Source organism: Electrophorus electricus, chromosome 1 (assembly GCF_013358815.1).
Source record: "Electrophorus electricus isolate fEleEle1 chromosome 1, fEleEle1.pri, whole genome shotgun sequence".
Classification (NCBI taxonomy): Eukaryota; Metazoa; Chordata; class Actinopteri; order Gymnotiformes; family Gymnotidae; genus Electrophorus; species Electrophorus electricus.
Genome location: NC_049535.1, coordinates 7,409,855 through 7,437,500, shown reverse-complemented (window position 1 = coordinate 7,437,500; position 27,646 = coordinate 7,409,855). Strand labels below are relative to the sequence as shown.

Genomic DNA, 27,646 nt, shown 5'->3' with positions numbered 1-27,646 from the left:
TCTGAGAGAAGGAGACGGAGAGCGGCCGGAAGATAAAGTCTTTAACTGCTTCCATTAGATCTATGTCTTCCCCACATCTCTCGGCAGCCTCAGGACCTCCTCCACCGTTGTATGGCATAAAATTCAGCAGCTGTCAAGTGCAGTGATGGATGTTCAAATACAGCAGAGACCCACATACGGTGGTGAGCAGGCAGACACAGCACGTCTCTGCTAGCGGACAAGCCAAGCCTACTTAGCATGGTGCACAACAGGGAAAGTTAATCTACACAAATTAATCTAAAAATTAATCTACACAACTTTTGTATGTCCTAGCAAGGCTTCTCTCTCACAGACACATGCACAGAAGCAACAGCCATGTGAGAACAAGTGGTGAGTTAAGTATCTGTGTATCTGCTTTGTGCTATAGGCACTGAATGAGTTTGTGGGGACATGAAAGCAGCAAACAGTGTGTGAGAGCCAATTAGTTCAACTGAGTATCACAAGCAGCTAAATATATTCAGGTATGACAGCCTGGACACCTCAAGAGGAGGGAGCCAAAAAGATGAACACAGATCCCTTAGATTGGGTGGCAAAGAAAGAAAAAGAGAAAGAAGGGAAAGCCAGAAAGAAAAAAAGACAAGACAGAACGAAAAGACAAGACAGAAAGAAAACTAAAAGAGAGTAAAAGCATAAAGAGTAGTTCAGCTCATGAAAGACTGTGTGTGTGTGTGTGTGTGTGTGTGTGTGTGTGTGTGTGTGTGTGTGTGTGTGTGTGACTGTTGCCTGATGCAATGCCCCCCTTCCCCACCGAAGCATAAAGATTTCTTCTGCTTCTGCTCTTCTTCTGCTGTGGAAAGTTGGTTCCTGTGAGCTACTGAAATGCACACAGGACCCCAATACTAGCACATTTCAGTAAGGAAGTGTCTTAGTGACCATGCTTGTGCGTGTACTGACAGTGTTTGTCATGTTTATTTGAATTTTTCCCCCTCCTCTGAAAGCACAAGACATGACAGGAGAAACATAACCCCTCCAAGTGAGCTCTCCCCACGCACTGCCTGTCCACCCCGAGAAGGTCTGAAAGACAGCAGCTCCAGGGCAGGCGGGAGGACCCAGGACACACGCCTGTTCTAAGACTACTGTCAAAGAGCAAAGCAAGGGCTTGTTACTCCACTCCACTGCCCCCAATGCCCCCAAGCTTCTCTCTGTTCATTTTCAGAGCTTCACCAGAGCATGAAGATCACAACCTCACTTTTTTTTGAAGTAATCACATTAAATAATAACTGCAAGGAAGAGGGAGAGAAACAGCATTAAATAATAAGTACGAATGTGTTTGTGTGTGTGTGTCTGTGTGGGGGATTTACAAGGTATTTGAATGAAATATTCACATCAAGCTCACGGCAGATAGACCCCCTGTAACATGAGGCCACTTCAACATCTACACATCAAAACCAGGAAATGTAGGTCACACACAAGTATTCAGTCCCCTTCTCATTCTTTCTCTCGTTTTCTCTCTCTCTCGTATAAAGAGAAACCTGAGGGTTGGTTCCCGCTGTCTTTCTCAGTGGAGTTTTTGTGCAGTTGTGACTAATTGGTGTGGTGTGGCTGAAACAGAAACGCAGCGCTACATCGACTCCTTTGTGTCCCAGCATTCTCTCATGCAGTGTCCCCCACGCCGTGCGTCCACGAGTTGATTTACAACTGCACTTCTTTAAAAATGTCAGTCACAAAGAGTTTCAGTGGGCAAGGGGAATTGTGGGCTGTGCAGTTACGATGAATAATAACAGTAATGAGGTGCTTTTATTCTTGCTATTGTTAATTGCTGTGATTAACAGAGAGGGGATATTATACAAGGTCTGAGGGCACTGTGCAGAAGTATCAGCGATTCCCCAGACGGATAAGTCTTTATGATATCCAGTGATAGTGTGACGGATAATGACATGATGTTCTGAACCTTGTGTCTTTCAGTACTGTGACAGTGCTACTAATAATGGCGTGATGTGCAGTGACAGTGTTACTGCAGGCACTTGGGCTTCTGATGCCCAACTGGAGCTCTTTTTAGCCCTGCCCACTTTAGTCCCACCCGCCTGCCATGCTCTGCCTCAGGCACGCACGGGAAGTGTCAGTCCAGAGGTCAAAGGTCCCTCCCCCCAAATTTCCCACAAGTCAGGTGTCATTTCCATGGGAACCTTGACCTCTTTGACCCCTCCTTCTGGCAGGGCCCACGTGCTGGCCTCAGGCCTGCTAAAGCCTGGCTACTAGCCCACTCTGGTTCAAATGCTAACACCTGAATGAAACAAGCACATATCAACATCTACCTTACACTGACAGCTTCAGTAAACTGCTTACCTGAGGTACCAGTTAGCAGTTAAGAATGACATTCACAAAATACTGACTAGCCATAAACAATGCATCCCCCCCATCAGTAACATGTTTGGGTGAAGTTTCATGCACCATTTCTTCAGGACAGGAACTGCACTGTCTCAGCAGGAAGTCCTTCAGATCAGAGCCCGCTAACATCAACAACTGGATTCACTTTCTGAAAGCGCATCTCAAGCCACTCTAACAGTGGGATGACGGATAGATAAAATCCTTTAACTAGTCTCTGCTGTTTTTACACTGCTTTGGCCCCATCCCTCCTTTTTAAATAAACTTTACCCCACTGGAACTTTAAGTGTTTTTGTTATTTTGGTAGGAGAGAGACATGCTGGGTTCGAGAGGGGCCATGTTCTTTAAAACCTGTGCACAACGTGATTAAATTGGAGACACTCACGGCAGTCCTGCTCGTCTGAGTCGTCCTCGCAGTCGTTGTCTCCGTCACAGACCCACGAACGGCGGATACACTTTCCGTTGTCACAGTGGAAGTCGAGAGGGGAGCAAGTGGGCAACACTGAGCAGGAAAAGAACAACAGGAAAGAGAATGTTACCGTGACGACACTGACGGGTACATATGTGTAACATACAAAGCAAGCGGAGTGTTTGCTGGGTTTTGCCTTGTAACAATAGTTCTAAGACTCACAAAAAAAGTATAATGGAACAAAAAAGATTTTCACAATAAACCAAAGAATGAATAATGAGCATAATAAGTGTAAAACGTATGTGTCTGTTAAGGGTAATTAATTCTTTTTGTGAAACCAGGTGATGAGTGATGTGTAGGTTTCTCTATAATGTCATCTTTTATGGTTGTTCTCAAACTCTTCTCAAACAAACACACACACACGCAAGTATAAAATGTCATGTCAAACAGAAGAAGCCCAGAGTAGAAGCAGAGTGGGGGAGTGTCTGGTGCCTTTCTCAGTCAGATCTCAGAGCAGCTCCTATGTGAGACCATGGTTGTCCACTGTGATTGGATAGAGTTAAAAAAAAAAAAAAGGGTGACATCACTGCCTGGGATGGGTTCAGGGGCTGAGCTCCAGCATAAGTTAGTGATGAATGCAAAGTGACTGAGGCGAGGCAAGGCAGGGCAGGACAGGACATGAGCCCCCCAAACACACACGGACACACACGTGCCAATACACACACTCCCACACCCAAGCATACAAATACACACACAAAAGACGCCCACTACATGCAGTGTATTAGAAATTTTAAAATATGTATTAAAATAAAAGTTTCATATTTCAGTTATATAGACTAAACCACTGAATTTGCTCATCAAATCGAAACAATGAGTCCCACCCTACAAACATTCCACTGCCACACACACACACACACACACACACACACACACACACACAGAGATAAGGTGCGTTTTCACACAGAACAAACAAGGAAATCAGGGAATGATTGATCATCGCTCACTTTATTATGATAAAAGCTGGGCAACAGCAAACTCAAGAGGCAGGATGGATTTGACACGTGAGCACGGCAACAGTCCGTGCCCCATGGCAACAAAAAGCAACCAGGAGGGCAGCCCTGCGGACCGTATGACTCCACCGCCACCAGAGAAGCACTGCAGCCAAACGGATCTGTTCTGTGAGGGTCTAGGACTCTGTCATTGCAAGCAATTAAATTCACTTCAAAGTTTGTCATTTTACATAAGTGCACAGTATAATGAAAGGCCTTTGGGCTGTTCTCAGAATGAGCACAGAGCGACAACAAACATCAGCAGATGAATAAAACTCACCCCTCCCACCCATGCAGTTGCATTAGTGGAGTTTCTATCCCAGGTAATAATGAACTGCTCTAGCTATATAATGTGATACAATGGGCCAGATTCATAAAACATGACAGCAACCATCACAAAATGTCGGCATGGTGTTTAATTCCTATTCATAAAGTTACTGTAGCGATAATTAGCATACCAGCTGCACTAAATTCACATGTGCCCTAGGTGAAAGCCAATCAAAATTCACATGTAAATGAGGCTATGCATATTAAAGAAGCCCACCAAGAGGCATATCAGATTAACCCCAGTCATGAGACCAGTGGTATGGTGAAAACTGCCAATTACATAAAAATGTAATGAACTTGTAACTTTCACCCTGATGGGAGCTGCCTGGCGATGCCGTGTTGATGATTTCAGTACTTCTAAATCAGAACAGCAAAACAGTTTCTTTTCAACATCTTTATAGTTTCTTCCTCTCCATCACCTACATTAACCTTTTCTTATAGCAAAGGATTGTGAGATTCTGAGTTCCTGCTCAAGCAAGTCACCTTCCGCTTCGTGTACTCCTACTATTGCAGTGGCAAAGTTTGCCATTGTGCTCCCTCCAAATGGACCAAAAACGTGAATAAATTTGTCAATTAGCTGAATGGGTACAGGTGCAAAATTTTGCTGATGACTTGCTTACATGACCAAACGCTGGTTGGGAAATGCTTAGCCAATCCACGTCGGTGACTTGGCAGGAAATGAGCTGTCGGATGGGTTCAGGTGGTATTTTTGCAGAGTGGTGTTCTATAATGAATCTATAATGTCATGCAAATAAGAACATAAGGCAGTAACATCATATATTACGCAAATGGAAAAGATCTCAGCAATCCCCAGTCATGAACAAAGAAACCCGTTACTATGGCTCTACATTATGCTAATATCACATCAAATCTTGCGGTAGGTTTTATGAATTTGGTCCAGTGTGCTTTATATGTATATAATGGGCAACACAGCTATGCCACTAGCCATTACGCCACATAACAGTTTCCATATTTGCAAGAACAATCTGCAAATGGGGTTGGACCTTTGATACCTCACGCTGCTTTCTGCTCCATTCTCCCCGTCTATCCACGAGCAAAAGTTTCCATGCAGAGTCTTATAAAATCAACATATATGGTCAATCACTCACATGGCCAGTCAGCACCCTCCACTCAGTTACTCACACTCACACGCTCTTCCTCTGTTCCACTCTCTCTTTCTCTCTCTCCCCCATTTCAGCCTGAGATGCAAATACTTCTCTCCATTCCGACACACAGAAACTATAGTGAGTTTTATGTGCATTTCCCATCCCAGTCAGCAGCTGAAACTCTCATCATTCCTGGGTTGTGACATACACAATGTGTGTGATGTGTTTCACTGCATCTGCGCCAGCATCTTACTGTTCTTTCTCCGCCCAAGCCACCTCACCCTTAGAGCAACCGCAATGAAGGGCAATTGTTAATACACAAAAACAGCCAATATAGAGCCATTCTTGCAACAAGTCTCTGTGTGTGTGTGTGTGTGTGTGTCTGTTAAAAATAGGCTATAAAAGTGACAAATAGCAGTCTCTTCTCAACTGACACACAGACATATACACAAAGACTTGCATGCACTCACAGTCATGCACACGCATGCACACGCGGACGCGGACACACACACACACACACACACACACACACACACACACACACACACACACACGCGTGTACAGAAACACGCACTGGTCTTGTTTTATAAGGGAAGATGAGGGAGTCTTTACAGCAGCACAGAGCAGTATCGTTAAGAGCTTCCTATTTACTGCACTACAGCGGGATCTAGTGCTCATAAAGGGAGCAATTTATCTGTGCAAACCCCGAAAGAGCTTGGAAAGGTCTCCACACGACAGCAGAAGCCCGAAAAACCAGATGCCTGTTCTGGTTCAGAAGCTTCTTGCGGATGAAAAGAACCTGAATAGCAGCAAGCCGATAAGATGACAGTTTGCCAGACTACCAACCACAGAGCAATGTTGGCCGTCCGAACACTAACTGAACAAATCGACATTTTCACACCCAACTGATCCAAAACGTTCAGAAGCCCCGGGTCACTTTGCTGCAGAACTCCCCGAACACAGGCTGCTATCAGCTCCAGAAGGCTTTTGCCATCTACCTGCCCTGCCTCTACCCCCCACAACTGGATGTCTGTGATACTGTAATTAACCCGCACTCAGCCAGGCGCTTCCCGCAGACGTCCCATCTACCTGCCGGGTTGACGCGGCCTGCTTCAGATCCCCTCTCTGCTCGGCCTTGCTACCCGTAGCCCACATAGCCTACTCAGCACTTGCTTGACAGGCCTCTGGCACCCTGGAGCACATCTTCCAAACTGTCACAAGACGACAGCAACAGAGAGTGAGCAAGCAAAAGAGAGAGAGAGAATGTGGGGTGGGGGGGGGGGAGTGAGAGGGGGAGAGGAGACAGAGCGAGTGAGGTTTTTTTTTTTTCTTTTCTTTTTTTTTCTTGCAGGCTTGCTGAGCTGTCAGGTCTGCCCTTCTCGTTCACCTGGGTGTCAGAAGAAAAATGCAAATGCATTGTGTATCAGATTGTTTTATTTTGGGTTTGGTTCTTTTTCTCTGTCTGCTGCTGACTCTCTCTGTCACCATCTCGGACTTTCTTCCACCTAATGAGAGAATTAGGAGGGAAGAGCAATGCAGAGGTTTGAAAAGAGCCCAATCGATATCGCCCCCGTTCCAAATCTGCACAGAAACAGTACGAAGGGATTTCCACCAAACTTCAACATGAAGTTAGTGATGCGTGAAGCAAAGCCAAACCATGCTTTCTGTACGCACTCTCTGCATCTCAAGCACATTTTCACTGTTGATGAGAGGTGGTTTGACATTAATTAATGCTATTTAAAGGCACACAAGTTTACAGTTTACTGCTAACGACATCCATGAAAGGTTTTCCTACCACATTACTCCAAATAGACACACACTTCTTACATGAATAGGAAAACACAAAAAGGTTTGTTCGTTGCCATGACGACTAACCCAGGGTGCTGAGGGTTTAAAAGAGACACTTGAATAGTTAGCGCTCCAAAGCGGATCAGCTCTGTGTGGAACACTGATGCAGGAAAGATCTAAACCGAAACACACAAACCTGCTCCAAGACATCTACACAACCCAGCTACTAAACAGCTACACACCCCTGCCTCAGGACATCTACCCAACCCAGCTACTAAACATCTAGATAACTCGGGCCCAGGGCATCTACAGAATTCTGCCCCTGGACATCAACACCTGCCCGTGAACATCTACCCTCCTGCAGGGTTTCTAACCGGTGAGATCAGGTTTGCTCAGTGAGTGATGAACACACTGCAGGGCTTCCTTCATCCACACTGTTCTGTGAAATAACTGAAAACAAAGCAGGCTTGTCTTCAAAGCCCGCATCACGGACCCGAGGCCCTCAGACATGACAAACTCTTATCTTCATCTGACTGACTGGCGTGCACGCACGCACGCACACATGCACACCCACCCACAGCCAGCAATACCCACATATGTTTCAGGGAAACTTCTTTCTTAAAAGTTTCCAAAGCAGTTGGAAATCTGGTTCAAGAGATAAAAGCAAAGCAATTTCCTAAGTGTGTCACACAGGGGAACAAGGATGACACTGATCTGGTGAATATGGCATGCATGCGTGCACGTGCACCACACACACCCTCACACGCCCAGCACCACATATGTGCGCACGTGCATACACACACACACACACACACACACACACGCGAAACAACTTATAAAGATTTCTTTTTTACCACCTCTATGACTACCCTACAAAAATAAGATCCAACACTAAATGAAATCATCGGCCTGAAAACGAGTGAGCCAGGCATCGAGCAGGTCTACACTTCTCAGCCAAGGAAGCCACCCTCCATTTACTGGGAAAGATAAGGAGCAGAGGCGTGCCGTTACCTGGAGAGAAGGCCACCAACAGCAGGCCTTTCGTACGGCGGCTGTACTCACCGCAAACAACCCCCCCGACCAGCCAACCCCCTGGGGTCAATATTGACGCAGAAGGAGGGACGAGGGCGGTGGCTTGGGTTCATGGCGGGCCACTGTCAAACAAGAGCTCTGGCTACAGCAGCAGGGGCTTCTGGGGATTATGCAAATGAGACAGAGGGAACAGCAGGAAGGCGAAAGCCCTCAGATGCACGTATAGGATGGGGGGTTGGGGGGGGGAGGGGGGTTTGGGGGTGCAGTGACTTGTCTTTCACACATATCCACAGGAAGGAGAACACATTGGAGGCCGAACGCAGAGAGAAGTCGTTAATCTCTCTCTCTCTCTCTCTGCACTTTAAAGAGCTGCTCTGGCTTCATGTTAGTCTCTGGCATTCCCAAGGGCATGGCTCATCTCCCATTGGTTAGTCCTTGAGGGAGAAGGGGATTATGGGTAAACAGTGGGAGATTCTGGACTGAACAGGAGCAGCAGGATGGTTCCACCTTCAGATGCTGTTAAGAACGGATGTTCCTGCATCCCCACTACCACCCTCCTAGCCTCACAGCCTCTGCGCTCAGCAGGAGGTCACATCAAAACAGCCCACGGCTCTCCAGCAAACAAGCCCATGCACATCCCTCGACCCTCTTCTACGTGTCTCCTGACACGGTCCCAAAATCCCCACCGATTTCTTATCGAACACTTCAACTGACGCTTCCAATCTGTTCATCCTGCTCTTTCCTCCAAGTTTGGGACACAGATTAAACCTCCAGAGGAAAACCGAAGACCTACAAAGGTTTATTGCGGAGATAAAGTGACCCTGAGCCGGGCCTTATTTCCCAGCTGCTCAAAACCCCCAGCCATGAACCCCACCACCCCCTCGAATTGTTAAAGAAAAGGGAGCCATCATTACTTTGAAGATCCTGCTTGATTTATACCTTCATTAACAATCGTCATCACTCATTAAGTGTGTCCTTGAGAGGTACACAGCCTGTTCTGCTTTGCAACACTGTGACGTTAAGGACATCTTCCTTCTGGGTTGCAAGTCACTCCCCCCTGTGGAACCTTCCAGACAGTGTTTCGGATCAGACAGCCAGAGGATATACATATCCTAGAGAGTAGCACCAGCACGTTCCCCCAACACACTCGTACTGTAATCCTTAGGTTGAGTGTCTTGCTGTCCAGCCGTGCACATAATCTAAACAGCATTGTCTCTGCTCCAAATTCCATAGCCTAATTAGATTCAATTAGATTCCATAGCCTAATTGCATTTGTAGAGGTTCACATACAACCCCAGACACATACTGGAACAGAACACTAATGTACCTTTCATATAAAACCACACACACCCGGATACTAGTTCTGAACGCCAAATAGTGCCCTTGGGGAAATATACTATATAACAAAAAACTGTTCTTAGCTTCACATAGGATAACTGTGATGATGACGACTTACCTTTTTAAAAATTGTGTGTGTAGGTGTGTGTATACACACACGCATACACAAGTGCATATGCGTCTTACACAACAGTCAAAACCCTCTCCAAAAGTTGAAATGTTAGCCAACAAGCAGGCCTGATTGATTACATCCACCTCGTGGTGCAGTAGGAAAAAGCATACAATGCATTCAATTAGGAAGTCACGTTCCGAGTATGTTATTAAAAGCCATAAAACTGTGACGGGCCATTTTATGAGGTGTGTCTGGAAAGCAGCCCTTATCTAATGTAATTTAGAGTAATGGAAGTGCAGGCCAGAAGATTTGATCCTTTAACCAGTAACAAACATCCCTGCCATCTCCATTTCTATCTACATTAAAACAAACACAGCCCTATGCAATACATTATGCTCTCCTAATGCACATGCGAATGTCACATTGCATATGGCCAACAAAACGGGGTTTCGTGGTGTGAGTGTATGCGTGCGTGTGCGCAAGTGCGCACACGCCACTTTCTACTGATCTATACAGATGAGTTAAGGCAGCTAATCTGATGGTCACGATCAATAACGATTAGTGAGCAAAGAAACACCAGGGGAGTAAGAGAGCATGGCAAAAAAAGAGAGAGAGAGAAAGCATCATTTGTGTGTGTGTGTGTGTTGAATAGGGATACACACACACACACACACACACACACACACACACACACACACACACGTCTACCTACACTGATCCTACTATCTCGGCTGTCTATGGGTCAAACTGAATTGAGCTCTGTGCATCGTGATTTTACAGCGTGGAAGGTCAGTGTGATGAGGCACTGTGGTCTCAACTGTCACTGCTCCTGAAAGCAGTCCAGATGCAGCCTGAAAGGTACAGGCGACAGCAGCAGCAATACTCTACACACAGTAAATGAGCCCATGCTGTCAGTCCCCTGTTATCTCAGCCCAGACAATGACAAGGTGTCAAATACAAACGCCTGCAGTAACGGGACTATATGCAGGGAAGAAAGATGATGCTTTGAGAGAGACAGAAAGACATGTGTGTATATTATGTGTACAGATTGAGTTTGTGTGTTTGTGCATGTGTGTGTGTTCATATGTGTTTTAGAGTGTGTGTGTGTGTGTGTGTGTGTGTGTGTGTACACACTTTTCAAGCACTGACTAAAATACATGCTGGTCCTGATGTGTACAATGTGAGATTCAACATGGGATTCATAATAATCAAAGCTGTAGTAAAATTGTGTTTGCATGTGTGTTTTTGTGAGTGTGTGCTGGCTTTTTTACAATTCCAGGACAAAAACATCCTGACTTTGTAGACAAGCCATTACAATCAGGGGGTGACCTACCTTGTCTGGGCTAGCAAAGTTGCCTTAACAAGCAAAAGCGCCTTTTCAAAAAGTTACAGGTTCCTTTTGTTAAAGGTTAGGGGAGTTTAAGGTCATGTTTAGTCTCAGAAAATTCTTAGTACACACTTGCAGTTACATAAACACTTATAGAACACTTTATAACACCCCTGTTTGCTTTCGGTTCTTGGCATGGATTTGACAAGGTGCTGGAAACATTCCTTAGAGATTGTGGTTCATGTTGACATTACTGCATGATGTATTTGCTGTAGATTTGTCAGCTGCCCATTTATGCTGCCAATATCCCATTCGATGGGTAAACCATGGCGGTAACGTGGAGCGCGTGGTCAGCGACAAAATGCAGGTTGTGTCATTGACTTGACTGATTCCTCACACCTTTACACCTCCTGCACTAGCGGTCCGAGTAGTGGGAACAAGATCCGTGCTGTTCATGCTGACCCTTCCAGATGTATGCCACAGCTGAAACCGAGGCTGGTCCACACCGACATGATTAAACTGGAAAACGCATCTGCTCTTTAGACGGTTTTCGCACTCATCCACAACAAAATGGCATCACTGAGAACACATCTTTTCGAAACACGCTCTCCAAAGTTGTTCCCTCTGAAAACGCAGCTTTCATGTTGTCTGTGGAAACTGGAAAATGGACCTTTTGGAACACACTGACATGAGGTTGTCATGTGACCTTCACAGTGTCAAAATGTCAGAACCTGTTATAGTCAAAGTCAAATTTAATTATGTAGCTCTTTTTACAACAGCCGTTGTCACAAAGCATCTTTACAAATGTCCAAGTCCAAGCCCCCAGTGAGCAAGCCAAGGGCGACAGTGGCAAGGAAAAACTCCTTAGAGCATGAGGAAGAAACTTTGAGAGGAATCAAGACTCAAAGGGGGGGCCCCACCCTCCTCTGGCTGACCACAGACACCACAATAGCCACAATATAGACAATACTGCTGTTTACTGCAATACGTATTTTAATTTGAAGTTTAGCTGCTCTGTACAGTATACAGGCTGCATTTTTTCTATGTTTTGGCATGCAAGATTTTGTGTTTATTGTCCCAGTTCAATGGGCATCAAAGTACTGTCATGACATGACACTGGAGTCATAGGTCAGACTCTCACACGTGCTTACCACTCACCATCGTTTTGGTGTTTTATTGTAGATGAGGACATTTTAAAAATGGACAGTGTTGGTGGCACTGTGTTTTCATCTTCAATCTTCAGCTATGTGCTTTTGATGAACCATTATCTACGTTGGCTTTAGAGGCCTACTTTTTTGCCGACAGGAGTGCAGCTCTGCGTGTCCTTCTGCTCAGTCTTCGGCATGATGTGTGCTCCAAGGTGCTTTTCTGCTCACCGCGGTTGTAAAGAGTTGTCATTTGAGTTACTGTAACCTTCCTGTCATCTGGAAGCAATCTGACAACTCTCCTCAGACCGCTCTCATCAAACTTTGTTGTGTGTGGAAATCCCAGGAGATCAGCAGGTTTTTTAAAATAGGCAAAGCAGGCCATCTGGCACCATCAGCCATGCCATGCACAGTCACTCAGACCATGTCCTTCCCCAGGCTCATCAGCTGAAGCTTTTTTCCATGTCTACATGCATTTATATGCTGACTTGCTGCCACATGATTGGCTGATTGTACAGTCACCTGAATGAGCAGGTAGACAGGCGTCCATGGTAAAGCAGCTGGTGATGTGTGACATGTATAAACCCATGTCTGTGTGTGTGTGTGTGTGTGTGTGTGTGTGTGTGTGTGTGTGTGCGCGTGTGTGTGCATGTGCACACTTACTACAGCCATCCTCATCACTGTGGTCGCCACAGTCATTGTCTCCATCACACTGCCATTGAGCTGGGATGCAGGTGCACTCTCCGAACGCGCTCACAGCACATGTGAAGTGATTCCTCCCGCACGAGCACTCCGCACTGCCCAGCATACCTGCAAACGTACGCACACACAGACATGAAGTTAGAGCAACAGAGTCAATACAGCACAGCTGGGTCCTGGCAGGTATTTCATGATTTGACACCTATGACGCCCGTGTCACACGGGGGTCGTAATGTAATACGACACAGGAGACTGCTCATAGCACAATGAATGCATAAAGGGTTTCACTGCAGATTCAGTTTCAATGTGTCCAGTAAGCAGCACTGAGGTTGTTTTGTTTTTTTTTGTGTGCATGTGTGTGCATGTGAGAATGCACAGGCGTCACATGCAAAATACTAAGTGAGATGTTTGTAAATACTAAGAGCTCGATGAAGTTCAGTTAAGAGGGTGTGTAAAGCTGGTCTTCTCCCCCTTCCCGTCTCACTCCCTGAGAGCGCACGAAGAGGAGTGGCTATGAGAAGGAGGCATGGAGTACAGATAGGAGGGGGAGGAGGAGGCTCTCTGGAGTTATTGGGCTCCACACAATGACATCTCACAACCCAGGGGCTTCTAATGTGGGCAATACAGCAACACTTTTACTCCACTCAATTAATGACTCCTCCCTCTCCCACGCTCACTCCCACTCTCATCTTCATTTAATTTCTTTAAATGAATCCTTTATTTCACATCAATGCCAAAAATAACTGACAAAGCAATGCTCAGCGTGCGACATGATGCTAAAATGCTACATGTGGTATGTATCCGTGAAGAAATGGAATCTCTCACAAATCTTTATTTCTTTACTTAAATCTGTCATTCCTATCACTCACTAATGCTTGCCAGCACTCTGATGTTTCATATTCCACCAGTGCCCGGCCCACTGCAGATGCACACATCAGTTTAGGTTTCCCAAGCAAAGTCCTGTGTGTGTGTGTGTGTGTATGTGATTTAGACTAGGCTAGACCAGTTTCTTCCACCATTCCTTTTTATAGAACTCATGTGCACCAGTCAAAGCAGCTGCTAGCAAGAGAATGAGTGCATTCCTGTTCCCTCTTTTCCTCACACACACACACACACACCCACACACACACCCACACACACCTTTTGCCAACTTAAATGAGGGTCTGCCTCTCTGAGGCATTGGGTCATGCTTAGCCACATGAAGGAGCCAAGCATTTGTCAGAGAACAGTGAACAGCCATCAGGAGCGACAACTGCTTAAAAACACACAGGACAAAATGGCCAGGCTTTCACAGTGACAGAGCAACAGAAAGAGACAGAGTGAGAATTGCTCGTATTTAAATCATGACCAGTGTGTTTCAATACAACAATAATAATACCTTAAAAATAAAACTAGCAGGCAGCATTCTCATAACCATACATTCTCTTCTCCAGAAGGCACTTGCACCAATGGACGGCTGCAAAAATGCCTTCAGTGGAAGCCACCATGACAACCAGGCTTAAAAAAGGAAAGAAAAGACAGAAGAGATAGAATGTCACCTGCACTCACCCCTGTGTGTGCTTGCTCTGTGTGTGTGGTTCCACCTTGTTCTTTTTCCAGATTTCACCCATGCAGCTATAATTTTTTTTCTTACACACACACACACACACACACACACACACACACACACACGTCTGTTTTACATTTTTCTGTGCCAAAATCCTTTTATTCTTTACTCAAAGTCATAGTGCATCTCCACACATGCACACACACACCCAGCCAGCAGTCCACACAAGTTACAAGCCAACTTCTCACAAACTCCCCACACTGCCAAGAAAAAAAAAAAAAAAACCTACTCAAAACCAAACTTTCCAAGATTGTAACTGCCACCACCTCAAGACGCTGCCTCCTGATGCATTCATAAGTAATGAATAATATAACACTACATCAATTCCGTTGTGTACATTGGCGCTGGGACAGGTTCCAGGGGGAAGGGCTGTTGGAGCCTGAAGGGTGGTCCCCTTGGCTCGGAGACGAGCCCAGGGAGCCTCGACCACCCTGCTGCACGCGCTCTGCCCACCCGCCGGCCAGCAAAGAATCGCAAAAATCCAACCGCAGTGGTGGGAACAGCAGGGGCCAAGCCGACGGCAAAAACCTCAAGCACCGCTCAGTCCCCCCGTGGAAAGAAACCCGCAGGTCACATCGTTCATTCCTTCAGATGTGTTTTTTCTCTCTCGCTCTCTCTCTCTCTCTCTCTCTCTGCTGTATCTACAGTGGAGGGGAGAGGTGGGCCACAGCCTAAACCCGCCGCCAGGGATGCTGGGTAGGGGGGGAAAAGAGGAAAAACCTGGCGCCTCTTACCTGGCCAGACAATAGTCTGGGGCCCCATACTGCCATGTGGGGGCTCCGGCGGACAGCAGGATTGCTGCAGATGCCGGGTACCTGTAGGGTGTGGGCACGTGTGCGTTTTCACACGCTGGCACTGCAAAGGCGATGGACTCAGCAGACAGCTGGTACTGGCTGAGGCTCCGGGAGGTTCTGTGTATCCGACTTTTCACTTTAACACCCTCCCCAATTATACACACACACACACACACACACACACACACGCGCGCACACACACACACGCACGCGCGCACACACACGCACGCAGGCAACAATCCCCCATCTACAAAAACACCCACCCACCTTTTGCATGGTGGTCACTCGGTAAGGACAGAAAAAGTCAGACCATTAATTACAACCAGACCTCCCAAGTGACACTGTGGAGGGCCTGAGCGTGTGTGTGAGTGTGCACGTGAGAAAGAGAGGGTCCATTTTTGTTCATTCAAAGCAAAGCATCATGCAAGTGTAGAAACGAGGTGGCTGACAAGAATGCCTGAGGAAAAAGTACACAGCAGGCAGAACATCGCAGTGCTGGAGCGAAAAAAAGAAGAGAGTATACACCCCATTTTCCTCCTCACCCACCCCTCCACATTTCTCCACCTCCAATCCATAAAACAAGCTCCAGCCACCCGTACTGAATGACAGCTGCTTCTCCAGATGATGACGGTGCTATCAAAACAGTGGCTGCTGTCGGGGAACCAGGTCTCTGTTTCTGCAGCGAAGGAAGCCTGACAGACAGGACTGCAGTATTAAGTGACAAACAAAAATTATTCCACACCATAAAAGTGACTCAACAACAACAACAACAACAACATCTGTTTGGTTTAGGCAAACTCACAGCACAGATTCAGTACTGCTAAAGGTCTCTACTAACTTACACCTGTCTGTAGATTCTGGAAGCAATTTTACCTCTGGATCTGACTGCAGCCTTTTATTTGAAAAAACACTGTGGGTAACAATGATCACCCTGCCATACTTGTTTTAAAGTTAGTTAATGAAGTAATATCTTTTAATAATCATACAATGTATGCATTACCTCCAATGCATATGTGTAATAGTTGTAAGAAATTAGCACCAGACAGGTAGAATGGCATTTGTATAGGTATATTTCTGGGACTGAGGAAGTTGCAGTGTGTATGGCAGAGAGTTTGCCCCAGCCAACGACTGTGTTCGTCTCACTTCTATTAAGGTAAAACGTTGCTTTATGTTTATGCTTCTCCCTTTAAACTGGTCTGGGAAATATCTAAATGGGTTTGCTGACATGTTTGTGCTCTCGCTGTGATGACAGAATTTAAGTAGCTGAACCACTATGTTGGTGCCATTCAAGCAAACAAAGGACATTGCTGACATAGTCTAGTCTAGTATGTCTAGTCCAGTATGTCAGTGGTCTAGTCCAGTATTTCGGCGTCTGATATTTAGTGCTAATAAGAATTTTTGTCTTCAGGAACTATTAATGAAGGTTTGAAGGGAATGGTCTGTTTGTTTTTAAGCTTAGCTCCTGAAGGAGTTTCCTAGCAGCTCCAGCATTGCTCAGACAGGACTAAAGGGGACTTTGAGGACCAGGACCTGGAGGACTGCATAACAAGTGTACTCTGCTACGTATAGAAATGCCAGTCAACAACATATCTGGGTATACTCTAACCAGAAGCCCTGAATGAAAAAGGAGGTCCATAACTGCACCTTCACGTCTGGCAACAAAGCTTTACACAGCACTTCTAGAATCAACCTGAACAGAGGTATCAGGGAGGATAGAGAGGCCTACAAGAGGAATACTGAAGACCACTTCAACAACAACAACAACAACAACAACAACCACCTGCGGCAGGTGTGGCAGGGCATCCAACACCACCAATTAAGACCAGCAACCAACTGACTGTCAGTTCCAACAGAGGAACTTGCGTTTCTTCGCTCACTAGGAAGTGGGCGCACCGGAGACAGACATGACACTCCCAACAGCCCCATCCTCACAGTGCAGGAGCATGGAGCTGAGGTGGGGGCTCAGAATGGTGAACCCAAGGAAAGCTGTGTGACAGCAGGAAGGGTGCTATTTTAACAGATAAAATATTAAAAGTTATGGTTACTAAAGTATTGGGTTTGTAAATGTATTTGACAGGTATTAATTTTTTTAGTGTGTATTGTAATACTGATTTATCTAAACTTAATCAGTTTGTATTCTGCCATGCCTTTTTGGTACCGATTATAAACTTTTATTTAATAAATGCAGGCCAGAGCTTTTGCTGTGCAAAAGCTTTTTACATAACATCTATGCCATTTTTGTTCCTATTAAAGGCGAATTGTGGTTTGTACAGTGTCCAGGTTTCACCTAGGACCGAGGCAGGGTAACGCACTGATACTGTCAATCTCAGCATTTTTAGAATCATCTTTGACATGAAGTAGGGAGGCCAGGCACTGTTATGAACTGGGTTCTCTCTCTCTCTCTCTCGCTCTGTGTGTGTGTGTAAGTAACTCCAGGCTCTGTTATGAACTACTGGTTTAACTCCAATCTCTCCAATAGCTGTCTTTTGTTAATATTGGTGGTTTCTCTTTCTCCAGCATTAATCACTTGTGGAGTTCCCCAGCACTCCATCTTGGGCTGTCTTTTATTTCCATGCTAAGTCTCTTAGTTCCGTGGTCCGCTCTCCTGACTATCAGCAATGTAAAGGATAAGTTAGGACCTCCCTCTGCAAATATTTGAACACAAGTTAGTAACCTTTTGATACCTCATTGAAATTTTATGAATTAGCACCACTGTGAAATCACGCTTCTTCCATCTACAGATAATAGCTAAATAAAAATCAGTTCTCTCCTCTAAAGATCTGGAAACAATTTTTCATTTATGCATTTTGTCATGCTTTACTGGAAAACTTTATTTGTCCTCCTTACTATAACTCACTGTATAAGGGGGTTACACAAATCACATCCATCCTGTCCACAATTACTACAAAATGCTGCATCCAGGTTTGTCATGGGGTTGATTTCCCCATACCTGCCACACTTCACTGGTTACCTGTAAAATGTTTGGATGTTTTTGGTTTGTTTTTAAAGTTCTTCATCTCTGTACTGATCTACTCCATCATGCAACAGTCAGGTTTCTTAGATCTTCTGAGCTATTAGTCCTCTGCCCCTCAATCCCACCTAAAGATGAAGGGTAATTATGGCTTCTCTCCAGCTCCTCCCACACCTCAACTCATTAGGTGCCCTCTCACTACTTTTAAATATCAGATAAAAACATAAAAGCATACCTTTTCTCTCTCTGCAAAAGAGTCCACTTAAGCATGTTCACATTTTGTCGGAGTGTATTATTCTAAACTTAGAATTTCCGTAGTTTTACTTTTACTTTGATTTGATTGGATTTACCTTACGTATGTGCATCTCACGCAATATTCTTATTCTTAATGTTAGGTATATATTTTAGTGGATGTTAAGCACTCAAGTACAATTATTTTGAAATGAGCTATATGAATAAACATGACTTGAACTGACTTGAATAGATATCCAAAGGATTTGCAGTTATTACAAGACAAAAATGGAGCATTTCAGTGTCGGCAAATAGCAAAATTGTGAGCTAAGTGGGATTTTTATTATTCTGTCCCAGTATTCTTGTTTGTGAAACAAAGTGCACTGGTGAGGTACTGTGGGTGAGACTGGATTACTCTAACAAGGCTGATTGTTTATTCAAATAATAGCGCGTCATCAGGTCCAAACACCGACCCATCTCCCCATTTCCCTCTCCTTCACTCCTGAAAAACCAGCACATCTGGAACCCCTCAGAGCCCTCCGTCTCCGCAGCGTATGGTCGCTGCAGTTACTGTTGCTCCCGGTTACAGCAGTTGACAAGCAGCATGCCAATACCTCATCCTTGTGTGCACACGGAAGTGCATGTTGGACTGTGGATGTATTTCCAGCCCATGAATTACCTATCTGCCCCTGAGATTTTTTTATTTTAATTCATGTCTGTCCAAAGTTAAAACTCGAAGCCCGTTAAACCCTTACCCCACAGACTTAAAGACAGACTGATAGACACACTCACTTCTCACACAACTCGGTGTCACTTTCCTCTCTGTGGAAACCAACTGAGCAAGTGGCATCAGCTGAACAGCAGTGGGTGATATGCGGGTGAAAAAGTGCTGGAAGGCAGGTGGTGCCAGTGCAGAGGAGGGGCAAAGAGGAAAGATCTGCTGTCAGAGTAGGTCCCAGTGCCAGAGTCTTTAGAGTGAACTGATGGGACACAATTCAGTGGAACAAAGAACTCCTTTCCAATGCAGGGTGGGGGAGAGGTCCAGGATTGTCATTTCAGTTAATTTCCAGCAGTCATCCTTTTTTAAAGAGATTGACGAATCTAGAACTTATCTGGGTTTGCAGTGTGGGGAGAGAGCTCCTGGGTGAGAAGATGGAGTTGGGAAGGGGGCGGTCTCTAAATCTCCAGAAGTTGTGCACACTCCTCAAATGCACAGAAGTCTTTGTTTCAGGGATGTGAACCTTGTCAAAGCGGTTCTGTGCAGGGAAGGCAGCAGCTTGCCACATTTGGCTGTGGTTGAGTGTGGGGAACACACACACACGCCCACCTTCACTCTCTCGTTTTCTCTCACTCACTCTCCATTTTTCTTTGTGTGAGAGACACTGAAGTTAAAGACAGAAGAAGCAGGGTGCTGTTAATGAACCTGTTAACGATGACTTTGTGAGATCAGGAAGCGCTGCTTAACACACACACGGCCCCCTGCCATGTTCAGGAAATTCTAACTGACCTCCTCCCCCTCATCTCATCCTCCTCCTGTATGGGTACAGAGAAAGTCATTGTCCAGAACTCTGTTTGAACAGTGGCTGAGTACCATAGACACCCCCACCCCACGAGTGTCCAGAACAGCTGCAGTGTATGAAAAAAATTTTTTTCCAGCAGAGCAACACGTGTGGGCTTCTTTAAACATGGGCAGCACTCTATTCGGAGGGGGGCAATCGCAGCGGGCAGACTAACTCTAGCCTTTCAGCAGAAGACAGTTAGGTGCATCACATATTTAACATCAGAACCAGTGCGGGAGAACTTAGGAGCAGGTGTGCGTGTGCAAAAACGTCCCCACTATGTACAAATACCAATGAAAATCCTTCCCCATCGAGACCCAAAAAAGGTCTTCAAAAGTGACTAAGTTTTTAAACCAGAATAGGAAAGACTGTTCATTTTTCAGTGACTGAGGTTAAGGTAGTGTATAACCATACATGAAAAGAAACACGCATGCACACACGCTCACAAGCTCACATGCACGCGCATGCACAAAAAGCTGCAGAAGCCTGTGTAAAAGCCTGTGTGGTTGTGTTTTAAATGGAGTGTAAAACTTGGGGCAAGAGCTGAGATGGAGTGGGGGTGGTCTTTGTGTGTGCACGTGTACCTAAGCACATAGGGGAACAGAGGGCTAAAGTGTGTGTGTGGGGTGTTTAAGAGTTTAAAGGAGGTTGGACATGTCTGCTGGTATGAAATAGTGTTGAGAAACCTTGGAATCTAGAAAGCAGTGAACAGACACTTGGATCATAACACAAAGACACACACAGACACACAGCCAACCCAACAAAAGGTCCTCCAACTACTGAAGCAGCCATCCCCATCCCACTACAGAAATTGGCCACTAAAACCAGCCCCTGTAGTATGGATGTGTGTATACAATTAAGAAATAGAAAATATCTCAGCTCTGCAAAGCATTAGGTCTCCCTGCCAATGTACACAGTGCCAAGAGGCCAAGTCAGGTTTTAGGACAAGTTGTTGTCAAGTATCAGGACAAGCCAACTACAAAAGTGAAGCAGCTCAGAGCAGAAAGGGAGCAACGTGTTCAGTCTGAGCAAATACTCCACCCATTGCTCTGCTGGTGACCACGCCCCTTCCCTACAGGGCCACTCACCCTGCTGGAAAAAGCAGAGGGTACTATGGATCAAGTGCTGAGTAGACAGCCCCAAAGCCAAACCCACCATAATCCCCAGATTGTCTGAGGGGCCCTCACTGTCAGGACTGTCCTTTCAGCGAGGTTCGACTGTACCCACTCACATGAGCGTGCACACACCGTATACATCTGCATATGCACAAAGGCATGCCCACAGATAATACACTTCAAACTGGACTGAGAAGGATGAGTAAACTCAGGCCCTGCTAACCCTGTACCTCAGAAAAGCTGTTTTAATGCTCGTGATGACACCTGAAGGGCAACCCCGCCATGATTTGTGCTTTTGACAATGGTAAACATTTTACCAACAGCAAAACAAAAGAGATAAACATCTTCCGAGCACAAGCAGTCAGTGACACTACCAGAATAACACTGTTCCGTGTCCGCACCAGTCGGCAGGAAGCAATTTTCTTGCTGGATAATTCGAGACTGTATTTCTGTCAGATAATAACCCTTCAGTGGAGTCAGCACACAGAGAAGGAAGAGATTTGTGTGTGAGCTGGAGATAAATAACCATCCGAATGACAAGAGATTTTAAGCAAGAGTGAGGAAAGACGTTCCTTAGACAGTTACAGGTAGAGGGCGGTTTGGAGAGGGAGGTCACTCATGCAATAAGACAGTGGACACCTCTGTCTTCCAAACTGAGAATGGTATTTCTGTAGGTCACATTCTTCACTATTATCCGTGGGAATGGGACCGCGTTTCTCAACTTCTCCGAAAGCCTTCCAGTAGTCGAATGTCTCTCTCCCTCCCAGTGTCTTCTCTCTTTCTTTTTTATGACTTTCTCTTTTTTACTCCAAGGTCCATATTTTTCCTGTGTGCATATGTGTATTTGTGTGTGTGTGTGTGTGTGTGTGTGTGTGTGTGTGTGTGTGCATGCGTGTGTGTGCATGCGTGTGTGTACATGTGTGTGCACGTGTGTGCGCGTATGTGTGGAATGCCAGTGAAACCCAACTGTCTGGCTACAGTTGGGCTGACCACAGAGGCCTGTGGAGAGAGACTGTAGTCTGCTATATGAGCCTTTTGTCAGAGGCCAGGCATACTGGCTCAGTACTAGGGGCCAACCCCCCCCCATTCCAGCCCATGAGGACTGCTTCTACTGGGTTTAAACATGCATTCTCTCAAATGCACACACACACACACACACACACACACACACACACAAACACCCAAAACACATCCGATACTCACATCCACATTTTCTCTCTCTTTCTTCAGTCACAGAATCAGGTCCTCAGATCCCTCCCCCAACACATTAACACTCACCACAAATCAAATATAAACAGCTCAAGAGGGGACGGCAAGACAGACTGAAAAATCCAATCTAACATCCATTACACTGCTTTATCAGTTTAAGCCCTAATGAGGCAAACTACCGAAGCAGCACATATGGACAGAAAACATCTTTCCTGTGTGCCCCCAAATCTGCAGTCAGTAAGATTAAGAAACGAGTGGACTTAGCATCACTACACGACTCAGCACAGCATCACTACAGACCAGCCATCCCCGATGAAGCAGCAGGACTTTCTAGTCTAGTGAAAGCTGTGAAACTTTTAATTTGGTTTAGAAACGTTCAATTGTTTAACTATCCCCCCACCTTGAGCAGTTTACTGATGGTCTTTTATCATGTTTTGATCATTTGGGTGAGGGTGGGGGCTTAAGGGATTCAAGCCAAAGAGAACAACATTATAATGGCTGGGAGAACATTCAAACCTCTAAGCTAAAAAAAAAAACCCAGCTAAAACTAAAACATTAACAAGTGATTAGAGAAGGTTGAATGAACATCAAGAAAACTAACCCTAATTTCCATGTATAACCTAATGAAACACCAAGAGCCGTGAACCAAACTGGAACATCTACCAATGCCTGGCCCTTAGGAGTGCTCAGTGCCAGCAGACGGGTGCTACGCCTGCGTTTATCCTCCCGGCCAACAGTCCAGGCCAGACGCTCTCGTGCACATTCTGTCTGAGCCAAGGGGAAAGGAAAGGTGGTGCGGAGGAGTGACAGGGCACCTGCTTTCGCTGGTAGACAGAGACATGCTTTGTTAGAGCTGAACTTGTTCTCATGCTTCAGATTTCAAGGTGGCAGACTCATCCGTACACCTCTGCCAGGGGTCAGTGAATAGCACACGGTCCCATTAAAGAAAAAAAAACCCTAAAATGAATAAACCAGTACGATGCTAGGTATTAAAAGGTGGAGTGTTTTCAACATAGTATAGAAAAAGGTTTAACACAATATATTGAAATAAAATATTTTATGGTCAATACTTCTGTCTCTTCCAAGGGTCTTTTAAATCCTGTGTAAAGTTCTGTGTGATGACATTCAGGATTTGGAATTGTTTTCATAAGATTACATTTGGCCTTGAAGTACTTTTCAATATTTTGTTTTGAAATATATTTTTCTAAGTGAACCCAATCCGTGTGGTATATGGTTATAGCTCAGAGAATCAATACATTTTTTAACACAAAAATCAAACCTTGACCCCAGAATTGAAAAAAAGTGCATGCAACGTAAAAATGTGTGTGGCTACACCCTTGGAATTGATGACCAGTAAACTGACTACACAAGCACCATACATCAAGATATTTCAGGACAGCGTTGCACTCCTCATTTCATTAAAGCTTTCCAATCTCCTGGTGAGTATCAAATTGATCACAGTCTGCTCCTTTAAACATATTTGCCCACTTCCTTTCTGAAAAGAAACCAAGAGAGAGCAGAACTCCACTCCCCTTCAGCAAGGCACCATAGCTGGACCTGTGACTTCTTTACCAGCCGCAAAGGCCCCTTTCTAGGGGAGCCCAGCGGGACTCCTGTGAGTGCCGTGTGAACACTCCTGTCCTGCTCCGCTCCACAGAGGGAGATTAACAATAGCGCCTGCCATGTGCCTACCCTAAACAATTCATCTCTCTCTTCTCTCCTTTCTTGCACACACACACACACACACACACACACACACACACACACACACACACACACTTTTTTCCAGCCCAGCACTAACACCATGGTTTATTCACCTCCTGCAGCACCACTAACTCCACCTCTACCGCTCTGTGGTTGAAGCCACACAAACAAGCTAAGCAAAATGGAGGAAGCAGGGGGCATGAGGCGGCACACATTTCCATGGTGTTCTCAGGCCCCTGGGTGACCTGCCCCGTTGCACAAATCTTCTCAAGTGCACACGGAGCGCCGTGAATCTTTTCTGGGCTCTCCGCACCCAACACCTCACAGCCAAGGACCAACCCCCCCACCACCTCAGCAGTGCCGTGCTGGGTCGGCATGGCCCGAGGTTCTGGCAAGGCCTGGACAATTACCGAGTGAGGCGTTGAGAGCAACGAGCCAATCGCTAAGGCGTCATTTAGGGCGGACAATTGACACCTCCATTTCCCATTCCACTGGGGAAACGCCGCTTTCGCCTGAGAAAACAACGAATAAAGCGACCTTTGAAGTTATTTTATCAACCCAGAGAAAAGCTTTTTTTTGGGCTTCACAACACAATGCCTTTTCTTGTAGCTTAAGTATCAGGTTATGTTAAAAACCAGAGCAATTTCAAATGAAATTCACAGATTAGGTATAAGATGCCTTTTTCTCCTTGGTTTTTGGAAGCTCTGAAGCTAAACTCTGACAGCTGCTTCCTACTGCGCTATTGAACTCTCAATATGCGTCTGTAAGCGCACACAAAGTGGAAAGGGAAAGCATTTAAAAACCTCCCTAGAGTTCCCACAGTATTTCACCTGTCAAGCACTTGCAGAAACGTGAAGGAAAAAACAAAACAAAACAAAAACGTTCAAACCTCATCTGGCTTCAGAGTTAGCCTCCCGGTAGGCTAGACCCAACAGTCATTGTCATCCTCTTTGAAAAAGGACACACTCTATCTTCCTCCACCTCCTCCCCCCCGTGACTCCTTTCAAAAATAGGAGTTCCAAAAACCAGGAGTGGTCAAATGTTCTGAAGCGTCCCATGAAGAGAGGGCTTGGGAGTTAGCAGGAGAGCTGAGAGCAAGTTGTTCAACCTTTCTTAGCACAGCAAAGAAAAGCCTTTTGTTATTGGCACAAGTGTTCTGAAACATCAGAGTAATGCCTTAAGAATCGAGCTGACTAAACATAGACAGTCGATATGAAAAAGTGCTACTACAGGCAATTCTGTTTATCTGCTTGTTTGAAATGTAACAAAAAGTTTTCTACATTTCTAACTTTCTCATTTGAATCTATTCTATTTCTAACTGCAGCATTTAATAGGGTAGACTGGTGCTGTGACACAGGAGCTGTGCCATTAACACACAAGCTACAATAAATTTAGGGCATTTGGAAATTAATGACCTAAGTTATTCTTGGAATGTGTTGGCTTGCATTTATAATGCCAGCTATGCATATTTAGGCAGACTGCTTCGCAACAATCCATATTGTGCTAAGACTGCAGAGAAATTCTAGTATACTAAAATGAGTGTTTGCTACAACAAGAAAGCCCTTGTCTAATACCACTTACCAACTACATATCCCACGATTCTCTCTCCCGCAAATACACCCTCTGCCCTTCTGCATTCCTGGATGGAAAAGAGAGTGGAAATCTATTTAGACCCCATCAAATCTAGTTAAATTGTGTGTCAAACATGTTATAGAGTGAAAGAAAAAAGGCACTAAATCTGAGTTTAGAAATATTACAGTTTAGCAAACTGACCAAACTGATTTGATTCCCCCCCCCCCCCCCCTTTGCACTGGTTGCATTTTAAAAATGCATTGTGGAAAAATAAAATGTTGTATTGAAAGGGAGACAAAATCAGCCTAAAAGTGTACAAACTCTACAAAAACGTTCATACATACATGGAGTCTAGGGTGTTATGATCACGTTACAGTTTTTAAAAAGGGGGAGAAAAATAGAGAAGAGAAAGATAGATTAGAGGAGGAAGATTAGACAAACTGACGGACCATTGCAGGAGAAACATACAGACATTACATTAACCGCACTCAGGGCAGGGGGGGCCTAAAATCGATAATGATAATGGGAGTTTTGGTCAATATTAAATATGAACTTATCCATCAAGCCAAGTATAAAGTAGAATGAGCCATCAGTGTGAAGAAACACCCTCCCGTCGAACATCAGAGCAGATACATTTTCCAGCACTTCTGGCAGTCAATCGCCCAGAGAGCAGTCTCTGATGCCATGCGATTCATTTTAGTTCCTCATTTGTCACTGGTGCATAGACGCTCCCAGTATTGCTTTTTTTAAAGGGGGTATTCTGTTTGTCTGGTTACATGAACTGACACTGAGCTGGACACGAGAAGAATAAAGTCTCCAGAGAGGAGAAAAAACATTCTATTTGAATCTATTTCAGACTCAGACTATGAGACAACAGTATGTGAAAGAAAGTGACGTGAAGCTCAACAGAAACCTGCTGTTTGGGACATCTCAGCAAACATCTCAGCAGAGGGTGTTTAGGAGGAGCAGAAAGCCAGAGTGGGCATGCAGCCCCCTCACCACCCATGGCAGACTGCCCATAATCAGCTGGAGCAACTTATGCTCACAATATGCCCACATGAGCCACAAGGCACTGTGAATATATACCTTTAATACAATACATCAGCTTCTCAAAATGCCTTCTTGCCAATTCAAGCTCAAGTGCAAATTAGAACCAGAGCTTCTTTCAGTGGTACGTTTGTTTAAAGCGTTTGTCAGCCGGGAGTAATTCTGGTTCTGACCCGCAGTCATCATCTCCCTCAGCTGTGTGGCGATGGTCCATGATAGGCTTCGGGCTCTTCGGACTCTTGCATCCGCCATGCTCCCTTCTGAAGGATGCTGCTAATTATAGCATGGAACACTGAAGCCATGTAAAATGGTCCCACTGTCCTTTAACCCCCCACCACCACTCACCCACACCCCCCGGTAAAGAATGCACAACTCCAGAAAAAACCCAGTTACGGATGATCTGTCAAACAAATAACCACCACGGACATTTCAGAAATTCAGTAAGTGATGTCTATGAAATGCTTCCAAATGATTTCAACCACAGTTTTAATAATTTTCCTGAGTATATTTTTTTAATATCTTTGGCTACATTATCAACATTTAAAAAGGATTGGTTCAAAAGGACAAGGAGTGGGTAGTGGTAGAGAAGGCTTCGGTTCAGTCATGGAATCTAAACATGCTCATTTCCACTATCGTGAGAAATCTTAAACAGACCAGATGATTAAACTAAAATCAGAAAGATGCCATCCCTCTGAAAAACAGTTAGGATTTGGGTGTGGGTGGGGGTGTGGGTGGAGGTGGTAGTGGTGAAAGAGCTGGGGGGGGGGTGCTCTAGAGATGAAAGAAAAACAGTCTCTGTTTCAATGCGAGAAGAGACACTGCGACTGATGTGTCTTAGCAACGAGCTGAAGCTACAAATAACCTCACTCCTCTTTGCGAAGTGCTTGTCCCTGCCCGACACCGCTAACCAGGCAACCAGGTATTTTGGGAAGCAAAAGGGGCTGTGCTTCAAGAGCACTGCAGTAATGGACCAACGGATGAACTGTCCTCTAATTGCCGTTTCATGGGAAATCATCATCAACAACAACAACCACCACCACCACCACCACACAACAAGAAAAACAACACATACAAGGAAAATTGCATTCATCTTTTAAAGCCTGAGTGCATTCCTTCTATTTCTATCCTTGTGCAAAATTTCA

General features: G+C 45.2%; 1 protein-coding gene across 5 annotated transcripts in view; it reads right to left on the bottom strand.

Moving 5' to 3' along the window:
• The window catches only part of lrp4 (low density lipoprotein receptor-related protein 4), a 77,584-nt gene that overhangs the window by 29,911 nt on the left and 20,027 nt on the right, over positions 1-27,646 (bottom strand). For 4 of the 5 annotated variants that reach the window (XM_035523813.1, XM_035523821.1, XM_035523819.1 and 1 more), the window contains 2 exons: positions 12,661-12,807; positions 2,750-2,866 (listed from right to left, as the gene is read on the bottom strand). In XM_035523813.1, coding sequence (XP_035379706.1) covers positions 2,750-2,866; positions 12,661-12,807 — 264 coding nt within the window. Of the gene's footprint in view, positions 1-2,749; positions 2,867-12,660; positions 12,808-25,466; positions 25,524-27,646 lie in introns of those variants that run through there. The other variant, XM_035523822.1, reaches the window with a different exon arrangement.